Source organism: Prionailurus bengalensis, chromosome A3, assembly GCF_016509475.1.
Source record: "Prionailurus bengalensis isolate Pbe53 chromosome A3, Fcat_Pben_1.1_paternal_pri, whole genome shotgun sequence".
Lineage (NCBI taxonomy): Eukaryota > Metazoa > Chordata > Mammalia > Carnivora > Felidae > Prionailurus > Prionailurus bengalensis.
Window position 1 is genome coordinate 45,641,345 of NC_057354.1, and position 14,734 is coordinate 45,656,078.

General features: G+C 37.8%; 1 protein-coding gene across 1 annotated transcript in view; it reads right to left on the minus strand.

Moving 5' to 3' along the window:
• The window catches only part of RALGAPA2 (Ral GTPase activating protein catalytic subunit alpha 2), a 322,478-nt gene that overhangs the window by 251,198 nt on the left and 56,546 nt on the right, over positions 1 to 14,734 (minus strand). The window contains 4 exon segments of the mRNA XM_043602994.1: positions 787 to 902; positions 1,708 to 1,885; positions 4,395 to 4,438; positions 14,009 to 14,066. Of these exon segments, the coding sequence (XP_043458929.1) occupies positions 787 to 902; positions 1,708 to 1,885; positions 4,395 to 4,438; positions 14,009 to 14,066 (396 nt within the window).

Below are 14,734 nucleotides of genomic sequence, written 5' to 3' on the forward strand. Positions count from 1 at the left end.
AGAAATGGAGCATGTCTATGTAAGGAAGCCTCCAGAAAAATCCCAATGGCAAGGGTTTCAGGGAGCTTCCAGGTAAGTCCACATATCCATGTACTGAGAGGGTAATGAAACCCAACTCCACATGAACAGACATTCCTGCGCTTGGGACCCTTCCAGGCTGTGCCCTTTGTATCTCTTCATCTGGCTGCTCATCTGTATCCTTTATCACATACTTTAATAAAGTGGTAAATGGAAACAAAGGTTTCCCGGAGTTCTGCGAGCTACTCTAGCAAATCAGTTGAACCTGAAAAGGAGTTGTGGGAACCTCTGATTTGTAGCCAAGTTGTATAGAAGCAGTGGGTAACCTGGGGCCTACCACTACTAACTGGCACCTGACTGTGACAGAACCATCTCATGGGACTGAGCCCTTCTCCTGCGGGATCTGATGCCATCTCCAAGCAGACAGCCTCAAAGCAGAAATAAACTGTAGGACATCCAGCTGGCGTGGCGGAGTTGTCTGATGGGGGAAAACACTCACACGTTTGGTAACCACAAGTGTCAGAAGTGAAGTGTTCTGTGTGAATGTGGTAATGATCTAAAAGTAGGTGGAGAACTGAATTCTTCCCGTGACATACACACTTACACAAAATAGTACATATGCCAGGTCTCTGCTGATGTGACCCGGTACATACTCTATTTTTAGTATCATATAAAATCACCTCAAAGTAAAAAGCAAAGGTACAAATGCTTTCTCTTTCCCACAGAGAGTAAGACCATTACTGAATTATCCCATGATTTTTCTCTTACCTGAATAACCATATATTTCAATAGTATTTGAAGAAAAAAGCATGTTTGGTCCTCAGCAATCTTTTCCCCCGATATGGCTGGTAGGAGTGGAGTGATTTCTTCTGGATATACCTTTGCTGTAGAGTGGGAAAAAAAAAAGCAGGGCTCTTTCACCAAAGCTAAAGAGGGTTTTGTTTCTGTTTTTAAATGGTCTCTATTAACATACATCTATCGCTCCACTGGAACTGCTCACACTATACTCCAAGCCAGTGTACATGAAGGGCTTAGAAATATGGTACAAATGCTCATGAAACCACCTCTCCCACTAAACCATTCTTTTCTCTTTCAAATTCTGCTTTGGTCAGCCTAAGATCAAGTACCTGTCATTGGGCAATAAAATAACATGCATTAATAAAGCAATGGCCCTAACTGGCAAGTTCTTGAAAACTCACAAGACACAAATGGCTGCTATTAATACTCCCAGGAGGCCACTATTGTCCTTCCATGAATGCTGCATGAAATACACAGCTGGCAAAAAAGAGCCTGGGTGAGCAGATGAATGTCCGCTCATGAAATAATCTGAGGAGGACAATAGACAGTAGTTTGGGATGGCGGATTTAAATCTCATTAACAGCCACAAAAACACTCCAGACATACCACGTGTCTCTACTTCCTGCTATTGCCAACATCTGTCCCCTCCCTTCCATTCTTGTTTCCACCACTTCAGGAAATTTCTCCTGTCATCATTTCATATAAAATAGGCTCCAATTCTTTCAATTCTAATGTCTTTAAGACTTTACTGTGAATATGAGCAGAAAATAACTCCTCCTCTGAACCATCTGTGAAATAAAGATTTCTATGTAGGATAATGACAAACCAAGGAATTCCTCAATGTAACTTCAAGAGTCATTCCAGCCTGTAAGATCTGCTAAAGTTACTCACCATCAGCTCCACTAGGGCTAGGACTGATGAGTGTCTCCAGCGTACAGGGCCCTCTGGATGACATGATTGCTGGGAAACCAGGCACAAGGCAAGCAAAAATCAGCACCTGCTCTTCTGCACAGTTTGTCTGAAGTGCTTGAAGCCATAGAAGAAACAGCCTGATCCCTTCACATCTTATCTAAAAGCAGAATTAAAGGCAACAAAATTAAACACCCAAATGTATATGCAGAGATGCACTGCAATACAGAATCAGTTCTGAGAAAGAAAAACCAGAAGTTAAAGGTACTGTCGAATTACGGCACCAAGTTCTTCTTAGTGACAAACAGGCATGCTGCAATAAACACAAGGGTTAAGAGTGTGGGTTATGGAGCCACAGGGCCTGGGTTCAAATTCAGGCTCTGCTACTTTAGCTTAGCTGTGACCAGTGGAGGACTGCTTAACTTCTCTATGCATTAGTCTCCCCCTCTGTAAAATAGGGTAATAGAATTTACCACAAAGTACTGGTATAGGGTTAAGAGGGTTACAACAGTGCCCATATCATCAATTGGTTACCCATGAAAACAATGTAAAGATAATCTTCCTCCAAGTTTACACTATGTTTTGAATAGAGTTTTTGTCACGTCACTACAATATGTACATGTATAATATAATGTTCTTGAAAATCTGAACACTTAGAGCTAAACAAGACCTTGAAGACCTGGCTCAATGGGATTGGGCAGCTCTCCAGCTTCCCTGCCTTATGTCCCTACTCCATTCTCTCTACTACCTTCATGTGCTCTGAAGAGATGAAAAAAAATGTCAGATGAAGCTGCAAGATGCAGTGAGCTCCAAATGCAGGCAACTGAGGGACTGCCTGATCTCCTTTTAACTATACCAAGGTAGTGCAGATTCTTCCAGAGCAAGTGTTTAAGCCAAACATGAGGCTCTGCAGGAAAGACGAAAGAAGTGAAGTGAAGTGAAGTGAAGTGAAGTGAAGTGAAGTGAAAAGAAAAAAAGAAAAAAAAGCAAGTTTGGCTGACTCCCCACAGAAGTAAAATACACCGAGACAGACACCCTGTCTGGAGACAGTTCTACACATCAACAGTAGATTCCAGGGCACACTTTCAGACATGCCCGTGGACACACCACTGCTGTGCACAAACCTGCATGACCACTCACACCTGTCCACTTCTCCCCAAGCAGGCAATATAAGTGGGGACATTGCTGAACACATAACAGACAAAACATGACATGGCTCTATGCGTATCTAACCAAATTGCAGAAAATTTAACAGGAGGAAAATTACAAAATTCTATCATGTCTCCAATTTTTTAGGATAACTGTATTTAAGTTAACAAAATATAAATAAGGCCAATAATAAACATAAAGTCACAACCTGATTAGGTTTTAACTATAAGACTATTAATTAAAACAGGAATAAAATGTGGAATCTGTTGTGAAGCTAGGAATAGCTTTTTTCAACATGTAAGAGAAGTAACACACCAAATTTAAGTAGCTATGAGTGTTTAAGCTGGTATAAAACAAAAAATATACAGACTTATTATTTTTTAGTTGTCTTCAATGTTTATTTTTTTAATATAATTTATTGTCAAACTGACTAACATACAGTGTGTACAGTATGCTCTTGGTGTGGGGAGAAGATTCCCATGGTTCATCGCTTACATACAACACCCAGTGCTCATCCCAACAAGTGCCCTCCTCAGTGCCCATCATCCATTTTCTCCTCTCCTCCAGCCCCCATCAACCCTCAGTTTGTTCTCTGTATTTAAGAGTCTCTTATGGTTTGCCTCTCTCCCTCTCTGTTTGTAACTATTTTCCCCCTTTCCTTCCCCCATGGTCTTCTGTTAAGTTTCTCAAGTTCCATATATGAGTGAAAACATATGATGCCTGTCTTTCTCTGACTGACTTATTTCACTTAGCATAATACCCTCCAGTTCCATCCATGTTGCTGCAAATGGCATGATTTCATTCTTTCTCATTGCTAAGTAGTATTCCATTTAACATGAACTTATTAAAGTCACACACATAACTCAATTAGCTATAAGTGAATCACCTTCCGTAAAGTATATATCCCCAGCTGGCTTCTTTTGTCATTTATGTTTTAGGGTCATCTTATCTAGCATCAAATGGTATTATATATTATAAAAGGTATGTTTGTTTTAAAATAAGCCAATGTTAACCTAAAGTTATGCTGCAAACAAATATTCAAGAGTAAGGCTCTGCTGCTCTTTTCTCCCAAAATGGCTCTCAAAACCAGCAAAAGTAATTCAGAGACAACTATAATTTTAACAAGATTGCTGGGGTGAACGGAATCTAGCATGTTAGCTCGGAGGCTTGGAGAGGAACCCTTCCCTTTCCTGAGGATAAAACTGGAGCAGCGAGTGCCTTGCTGACGGTTACCTGACTGGACGCAGTACAATCAAAATTAGAACTCCAAATTCCAAACTCTGAATCCTAAGCCCTGCTCCCCAAATAATATTTAAAATGTATATCACAATAAGTTTTGATGTAAGAACAAAAACTCCAACTAATAAACTCCATATTAGTTTTAATTAAAAATAAAGAGTAAGTCAAGTGGTTTTTAAAGATCTTTTTTCTCTACAAATGGCCTCATTTTGTCACTTTATGGCACTAGTAAATTTAAGAATGTTGCAAAATTACATTGCACATTCATCTAAAATAAATACCTTAATAGAATTTCCAGTGTGTAGAAGCTTCTTTAAAGTTGAGCCTGAAAGTTTAAAACACTGAGTTAGAAAGAGTATATAAATTTATACCATACACACACACAAAAAAACTCAGAGTGGATTAAGATGTATTTTTAAAAGGTCAGTTTTAGAAAGAAAAATTATACTTATGACAAAATAAAAGACATTTTTTCATTATACTTTTCATTATACATCATACATTTCACATCATACATTATACATCATACATCATACATTTCATTATACTTATGACAAAAGAAAAGACATTTTTTTAAAAGAAAATCAATGTCACAGAAGGAGAGATATCTTTAAGATAAAATTGCTTTAAGTGTGAAACTCTTCGAAACTCTTAAAATAGTCAAAATGACTGATATTAAGTAACACATATACCCACAGTAGATTTAGTGCAAACATCTCATCATGAATAAAATAAATGATTCTTTTCTAATCTCCAAAGGTAAAAATAATATAAACTGCTTATAAAACATTTTTACAAGAATATTTTGCAAATATTCAAGATAGCATGTTTCCTTGCAGTGACAATCACGTTTATATGTTTGGGCCATCAATAAATCCTCTAGCAGAGCTCTTTCGTCACTGTCAAGGAGGAGGAATCAACGTTTACTCAGAACTACACCATTCAACTGCAAAAACTTCAGTGCTGCTGCCCACTTTAATTAGAAAAGTCTCTCTTACAAGGATGGAAACATATTATTCTATAACATGTTCATGTCTTAGTATGGAGTTGGCTTGGCAACCCACCTAAATATCATATGTAGGCTCTAATCTTAACCTTAAAGAAGGAAGTAATCTTTAAAAATAAAAAAATGTATTGGAAGTCAGGCAAGAGAACCTTTTCTTCTAAAATTTTGGGGAAAAGATGACTTCAATCTCCTGATGATAAGTTTTATGCAATAATTAAAACTCACACATCAAATCATATTTACTCCAGTAATGTATTTCAAGAGATGTTCCACTAAGAAATAGAGCCAGTCTCAACAAATTTCTACAGGTCATATTTAAGTGGATAGATACAACATGTTAGTTAAATGCACACAATTTTGTAACTGCTGTTGCTATTTATAACACTTAACACTAAGATTCAGTGGAAAGTCACCATTGTTATGACTATGTTACAACACTAAGTCACCAACAACACTAAATCACCAACGGTTGTGAATGAGTAACAGAAGTTAAAGTGCCCTCCTCCCTCTACTTCTGTCACCAAACCATATTCAGTATTTTTTTGGTCTAGAGCCAGCATTTATTGAGCTAATCTCTCTCACAACTAAGGTTCAAGTGTCTGCTCTCATGGGACTATTTTATCCCACACCTCTCCTTAACCTGGGGCCTTGTCCCTTGCCTCCATGTTCACCCATTCTGGGACAAAGGTTGGTCTGCCTCAGTTTAATATTGACTCCAGTATGCCCATGAGGACCTCACGTGGTTGGCAGGGCCAACAGACACTCCACTCCCCAAAAAACTCGAGATAAAGTCCGCTCACACAGCTCTCCTCCTGGACATCTGGCAAATCTATCATTTTGCAACACATTCTTGGAACACTTTCTCCTGGTTATTGTGCGTGACCACTGGGGCTTATCAGCCCCTCCCCTACTTTGAATGGGTCTACAGTTTTATTTTTAATGTTTGGCCTACCCATAGTTGCCCATATCCACTCTTCTCTACAATGGAAAGAAGAAAAATACTTATAAATAGGACAGACTTTACAAAGAGACATACAGAATGTCTTGACCCATATCGGCCAACAGTCCCTGACTTTTTTTTTTTTAAATTAACCTGGTAACTTGTTAGAGCAGCAATAGAAAACACATACATGTTTAATGTTTCCATCTTGCAAGAAACTCTTGTACATGTGAAGTAGTATAGCTTGGCATTTACGAGCCAGATTCAGAAGTCAGATTGTTAGGGTTCAAATCTAGGTTCTGCATTTACTGTATAACCTGAGTCAGTTACTTAATCTCCCTGTGCCTGAGTTTTCTCATCTGTGAAATGGGATAATAACAGTGCCTACCATGGGGAATTATTAATGAAGTTTAAATGAGTTAACATATATAAATGCGTAGAACAGTGCCTGGTATATGAAAAACACATTTTCCCCACAAGATAAGGCATCAGCTATTCTCTAAGAAACTCTTTTTAAATAAGAACAGCATTAGAAAGAAAACTTGTGCAGTAGGAGCACACAGAATAGTGTTTCAACATGAAAACTGGTGATTAATACCAGAGAGCCTTGCCTGGCTACTTTAGGCATTTCCTAAGGTCCAAAGTTCACAAAGATACTGCTACTCTAACTACCATTATGTAATCTTTTTCATTTTAATTTCAAAAAGTTTCTCTCTCTATATCACATCTGTTTGGAATTTTAAATACCCCATCCAAACTATAATTATACCCACTCCCAAATTTTAGGTGCCTCTTCAACCCTACTGATTGCCACTATATTGATTCATGTGAGGGAAGAGTGAATAAATGAGTAAATAAAATCTAATTAGTTGGACTGATTCTATGAACTTCTAACTTCTACTGGCTTTTATTGTATTTTATAAACATCCTTTTAATGTAAGTCTTATTGCTTTTAAGGAGGGCTGGGTCTAGGACAAGAAGAGTGAGGGGTCTGCACAAGAAAACTCAATAATAAAAAAAATAATAATATTTTAATACAATAGTTTCTAAAAATCAAAATTAGTGCCAAACAACCCATGATGAACATTATTAAGGTTTTAAATAAGTATCAGTGTTCAGCTGAGTCATACTGGAGCCTAACATAAAAGGAAAACTGTGTACCACTATAGATATGTTTTCATATATTTTTAATGGTTAATTTTTTCCCAGAACAGTTAAGCATTGAAAAAACATTGAAAAACAAAAAACTCAATATTGAACAATCGAAAACTGTTAAAACTCACATTAGCTTAAGTTTTGTTTATAACACAGAATGTATTACAATTTTACTCTCCTGGCTTTAATGAAACAAATTCATCAAGATTTTCAAAATCTTCTTTGCCTATGTCATTTTCAATTGTGAGAACTGCCTTGCTTGACAATTTCTCTTGATGAAGTGGCAATCTTTTAGACACCTTTTAAGGTCACTAGTTTATAAAGACAGTTCTAATATAACTTTAACATTATAAAACTGATTCTTGTGTGGTTTTTATTTTTAAAAAACTCCCTCTGTATATCATGTCTCAAACCAATTAATAAGCAAAGACAGTATACCACCAGGAACGGTACAAGAACACAGAGAAACACCCGTTAGGGTGCTGATGGTGTGTAAGCCGTGCTGCCAGCTGCCAGTGGAGCAGGAACACAGAACTTTCTGGCACTATAATATTTACAATAAGCACAAAGGAACGCAGTCCACTGGAGGAATTTGAAATTAATCTCAAAAGGAATCAGGGAACTAAATATGAAACATATAAAGTATAGAATTTCTAGAAGAAAACATAGAAGATCTTTGTGATCTTGGGTTAGGCAAAGATTCCTTAGACAGGACACCAAAATCACAATCCATAATAGAAAAACCAATAAACTGGAATTTATCAAAATTAGAAACTTTGAATCTTTGAAGGACACAAGTAAAGCAATGAAAAGACAAGTCAGAGATAGGGAGAGAATATTTCCAAGTCACATATCAGGTAAAGCACATAAATCCAGAATACGTAAAGAACTTTTAAAATTCAATATTAAGAAGCAAACTAAATTAAAAAAAGTTTTTTAATGTTTATTTATTTTTGAGAGAGAGAGAGAGAGAGACAGAATGTGAGCAGGGAAGGGGCAGAGAGAGAGAGGGAGACACAGAATCTGAAGCAGCCTCCGGGCTCTGAGCTGTCAGCCCAGAGCCCGACGCAGGGCTTGAACCCATAAACTACGAGAGATCATGACCTGTGCCGAAGCGGGATGCCGACCAACTAAGCCACTCAGGCGCCCCAAACTAAATTTTTTTTTAAAAGTGGTCAATCAATTCATACGTACACTTTGCCAAAGACATACAGATGGCAAATAGCAGAGGAAAAATGTTCAAAGTCATTTGTCATTAGAGAAATGAAAATTAAAACCACAGCAAGCTGGTACTACCACTGAAATAAAAAGACTGATGATACTAAGTGTTGATAGGAACGTAAAGTAATTGGAACTCTCATACTTCTGGTGGGAATGTCAACCACTCTGGGAAGCCGTCTGTCAATTAAACATATAATTTTATATGATTCAGCCATTCCATTCTCAAGAGACAGGAAAGTACATGTCTACATAGAGACTTGTACACAAATGTTTACAGTAGTTCCACTTGTATGCAAATACTAGAAACAGCCCAAGTGCCCATCAACAGGTGAACAGATAAACTATAGTATAACTGTACAATGAAATACTATACTACTCAGAAATGAACTATTAAGATATATATCAACACAGATGAATCTCAAAATAATTTTATTGAATGAAAGAAGCCAAAGGAGAGTATATACTGCATGATTCTATTTCTATGAGACTCTAGAAAATCAAACTAATCTATAATGATAAAAAGCAGATCAGTGGTTACCTGGGAACTTGGCAGGGGGGTGGGAAAAAGGCATGAGGAAACCATTGGGAATGATGGCTATGTTCATGATCTTGACTGTTGTAATGATTTCACAGGTGTACACCTATGTCAAAACTTATCAAAATTAACATCTTCTATACATAGAGTTTATTATCATCAATTATACTCCCAAAAAAGACCAGCTTTGTAAAAAAGGAAAAAACAGAGCAGGTGGCTTGGGAATGACTAAGTGAAAAATTGGGAGGACACAGGTTTTTCTCAGATACAAATCTGCATAATGACAAGTGTCCAGAAGATAAAGTCAGGAAGCCACAAAGGGTGAGGGGGTCAAGGAGCTGATGGGTAAATAGCTAAGCCATTAAAAAAAAAAAGGCAAGTAAGCAGGAGATCAGAAGACATGGTGGCAATGAGGAGGGACAAGGTACAGTTGAGGAAAGAGAGGTTTCCACAGAGGGGGCAGTGGATGAGGTCTAGAATGGGTCTTGGAGAAAAGAAAGACCATGATCTCACCCCCACAGCTCTGAGGGAGACAGAGAAGCCTGAGAGAAACGCCAGGTATTAGATAGCTGAGGAGGTGAAACAATGAGGCTGAGACTCTAGGGCTGTGGCTTAACCCAAGAGGATTTCCAGAGGGCCATGTCCAAAGTGGGAAGGAGAGCAAGAAATGCAGGGCAATGATGATGAAAGCATGCCAGAGAGGACCCTGGGAAGACACCAAGTGGGCTGAGGGGGCATGAGGCTCAGCCATCCCCTGATGGACATGGAGGCATGCAGGGTCCCTGTAGCTCAGCCTGGCTGCAATGCACCTCTGAGGAAGTCCTAGTGTAAAGTCCATGGGAGACCCTGTTCCCTAGGGAAGAGGCAGCTGTGGTGTGGCCTATGATGGACCCAGGGAGGGTTGTCAGACTCAGCGTCTGGAGGAGTAGTTAGAGCTCAGTGAGCTGTAGAAACTTTGAGAAATAAGGCTGCTCAGAGGTTGTGTTCACATCCTAAGCACTGTCAGACCACTGTGAAGCCCAAGGCATAAAGCCAAGGGGATACTCTTAAAAAGTCACAAGCAAATCTGCAGTTTTTATGACCAATGCAAATCTGCATTGGTTTTTATATTATATATAAGAAGAACCTAGTTGAGCAAACTAGATTAACAATCACTCAGTTATAAAAAACACATATGAGGTACTATGTGAATTTTCCATTAATTGAACCTACTCTTTTAAGCCCAAGAGCTATTTATTTGGAGAATTTTTTATATAAAACATCTCTAGTAAAAAATATTTCTTCCCACCCCTCAGCAAACTTTTACTGCATACAGGCATAGCACTGTACACTGAATGGGACAGGATTTGCTTTCTAGAGGCTCATGAACTGTAAACCCTCTTAAAGGAAACACACATATAACTTCAGTCCTATACTAATGATGCTTGGGCACATGAAAAGGGGCCACAGCCTGCCCCTGCACCAAATATCCTTGGTTTACTATTGTGCCATTCTTGGTCATCTCCTCACATCCTGTGACCTCTCATTATCACACAGAGATAAGGCTTCGAGTGGCCACCCTTGTCCATCGTGATTTACTGAACTAAAATGGAGGGACTGTGGGAGAAGGGATGGGCTAAATGGGTAAGAGGCATTAAGGAATCTACTCCTGAAAGCATTGTTTCACTATATGCTAACTAATTTGGATATAAATTTAAAAAAATAAAAAAATTAAATTAAAAAAATTAAAAAAATTAAAAATAAATATCACTAGGAAAAAAAACAAAATAAAATGACTTCAGGAAAATTTTCCCATTTGTAATCAGTGGTGGAAATTTATAAACAGTTAAGTAGCAGGTTAGCATATACCATAGTTCATGAATCATGGGATTCGAGCTCTGTGTCAGGCTCTGTGCTAAGTGTCGAGCCTGCTTGAGATTCTCTCTCCCTCTCTCTTACCTTCCCTCTGCCCCCTCTCTCCTGCTCTCTCTAATAAAAATAAATAAATAAAATAAAACTTATAAACAATTTTGAGAGAAATGAAATGTCTCTCTTCACTATAGACAAAACAAAATGGCATGATAGGAAACTGACTTCAAACAATGTGTCAGGTGGTATTTCAAATTAATTTCTTCCTTCCCAGGATAAAACCTGGCTATCCGGTAGGTCTGAGAACTTTTCAGACTTGCAGAATGTAGCAGTTGCTCTTATTTTAGGTTTCTATACTTGGTGACACTATTTGTAGTGTGGGGCAGGAAACATACTGAATCAGTGGTGTGCAAACCCAGCTTTAAGATCCTAACCCAGTATTTCAGAGAACCTTGGCCACTACCAACCACGGTAACATTTTATTACAAAGTTTATACAGTAGTGTTCTTCATATTAGTAAGAAATACTAGATATCTAGAATGTAAAAGATCTAAAATAAGAACTATTAGATACCTAGAATGTCTGGCACTAACTAGTGTAAAGCTTCCTCTCCTTGACTCAAGAGGTTTTGCAGAAGTCAAGAAGATACCAATGCTACGGAAATATTTAAGACATGTTCCTTTCCTCTGAAATCTGGTGTTTCCTTAATATTTACTTAGTTTTTACAACTAACTTCATCAAGACCTTCAGTGACAAATGATAACTGTTTTAACAAACCCGAATAAACTGAAAAGAATGCAAGAGAGTGAGGTATGTCAAAAAATGTGTAAAGTTACAAATCCACAATCCCTTATTGGCAATTTCAAAATCCAGAAAGCTATGAAAACTAATGTGTTTTGTGTAAAATTCACTAGTGGACAGGACCTGACTTGGATCTGAACTCATCTGGTGGCAACTCCTGACTAACCTGACTGAGGCTCTTTTGGATTTAGTTATGCCACTGTTGCTGAATATTCATATCTTAGGCTACAGAAATAAGAATCCTCTTGGTTACAGGGCGGTGCCCAGTACCTGGGGTGTTACCTATAGACATCAACATTGTGTTAGTGTCTGTCATACATCAGTACAGGATGATTTTATATGCAAATGCCCATATTTCAGCATTCTGAAATATAACTCATTCTATACACTAGATAAACTAGCTTATTCTACATACTAACGAGGTAAACAACACCTGCTCTTATGCTGGTTCAAAAGGACTATTCCTCTGCAATCCCAGTCCAAGAGTCACTGTTCATGGTCAGATGCTATTAAACTGGGTAAAAAGCTACTTGTACCCACAATTTTAACCAGTCCATGTGGTAACAGCAGCCAGAATTAAGGTAACATCACACCACCCATGAGGCGCATAAAGTTGCACAACACAAATGGCAAATGAATTTCTACACCTAGTTCTAGTAAGCTCATTCAGGCTGAGGAGGGGCTATTAATCTCCAGACATTTTAAAGTACTATCTGAAGAAAACAAGTGTGGTTTTCCTATAAGATACGAACAAAATGGAAAGATTATATCTAGCACAGATAAAACATACCGCATGTTATTTCTCATTTTCATCCATTCCCACTACACCATGGAGCACTACAAGTCCTTGTGGTATCTCTTCAGATTGTACTTAGCATTTGATTTTTAAGTTTTTACTTCAAATACACAAGGTTGAAGTATCAATTAACAGAAATGCTATCAATAACTCTATAATGTAAAGGAAAATCTTCTTTGTGTGTTTGAGAAAGATTTAAAGACCAAGGCACTACCTTAAAGTGAGGATTTAATCATTCAGTTCAGTAGATGTATTTATTATATATACTTTACTAAACAGTTCAGTTTATATAAGGGCCAGTAACATTTTTCACATAAACAGTACTAAATTAAATTTGGGATTCTGAATTTTGAAATATCCATCGAACATGCCATGTTCTTTCAGGTCCTGTGTCTTTCACACATTGATCTCTCATCTAAAAAACCCTTTCTGCACTCATATTTCAAGGCTCAGGTGGAGATTTACCTCTCTTGGAGACTTCCTCAGGTCTTCTGAATAGAATTGTTCAACTTTCTTTGTTGCTACCAGTATACTTTTCATAGCGACAGTTATACTGTATTTTATTCTCACCTACCCCTCACCCCAGGCAATCAGCTTACACAATACAAGGATGGTGACATATTCTTTGTTTCAGCCTCAGAACTTTGTTTCTCCCTCAATAAATATTTGAATGAACGAATGATCAGATAGTAGGATGCCATTATGAGGTTATGCTCTCCACAAATATGATCATCTGGCAAGGTATAAAAATTATAGCAACTGTAAGTCTTCTAAGGCAGACAGACCAAACCAGATACTCTTTAAACAGAAAGGTTCACCATCAATATCACAAATTATGCCAGCTGTGCCATGAATATTAAGTTGAGAGGAAATGTTTGATGTCAAGAGCTGCACAGAAAGGGCAGCCGTGGTAACTTGGCTATATTGCAAGTTCCCTCCTGCTGGCACACACTAACATATTCAAACACAATAGCTCTGATCAATGATAAAGTCATGAAGAACAAGATATTTTTGTAAGAAAAAAATGAAGTCACTTAAGAAAAATCCTCCAGATCAAATGTTTCTCAAACAATTTTTATCCACAGGAATCCCCTTGGGCTCTTGTTACAGACTGCAGACTGTCTTGAGACCTGGTTGAGTGTCGACTTTGGCTTCGGTCATGATCTCACAGTTTGTGGGTTCAAGCCCCGCATCAGACTCTGCTGCCAGGATCCTCTGTCTCCCTCTCTCTCTGCCCTTTCCCCACTTGTGCTGTCTCTCTCTCAAAAGTAAGTAAACATTAAAAAAAATGCTGACTGTGATTGGCAGGTCTGGCTGGGGCCTGACATTCTGCATTTTCTAATAAGCTCTCAGGTGAGGGTGATGCTACAGATCTATGAACCATTCTTTTTAAATAGCACTTTTAGAGCAGGGATAGATATTATATTTTCCTCCAAAGTCCAGAGTGTACTTGTCTTGCTTTTAACCAACATATCCTTGTTAGCATTCTTTGTTATAACCTAATCTTGATGGTGCTAGCTATATAAAACATTACTAAAAATTTGACTGGAAAAAAAATCCATATGACTTTAAAAATCTTTAAATTGTTCTTACCTATACTCTGGTAATGCCATCGAAAGAAAATTCGTTCAGGTAGAAACTGCAGTATTTTCTATAAAACAAATTTAAAAACTGGTAAGATAAAGAGAACATAAACTACACATTTCATGATAGTACTATGTGTGAAAAGTATATACACAGTTCAGAAAAGAAAACAGAAAGAAAACAAATGATTTATAATAATGTAAATAGCACACCTGACCCTGTAGCCCATGGGACAGTGTCTTACTTGCCCCAGGCAACCTTCTTTCCCTGAGTACCTTAAAGACATCACTGTCCCAAGTTTAATTCTTCCTAAAAGAAAACAAGGAAAAGAAGGGGGGAAAAAAACCTAAAATGATAATTTTATCTTAATTAAATCATAGCCATTGCTTAAGAATTAAAAGAATAATTTCTCAAATGCTAGATGCCCCAGGTTTCTGCTTTTTGGCCTTCAATTTCCCGTTTGCATTATCATTACTAGTCTGTGGATACAGACCAGAGTTGGGAAGAAATATGAACAACAAAGAAGAGAAGACCTTGAACATTCATTCAGTGAAATAACAAAATGAAATTGCTGCCAAGAATTTCTTGAAATTAATAGCTAAGAGTAAGTTTCAGATTGCAGACAGGACTTCCACCTCCTTCGCCCCAAACACTGGGAGGTACGATAAAGAATGAATTTATGACATACAAGAGTATTTGGCTAATAAAAGCAAATCCCTCCCCAAACCCCAAAGG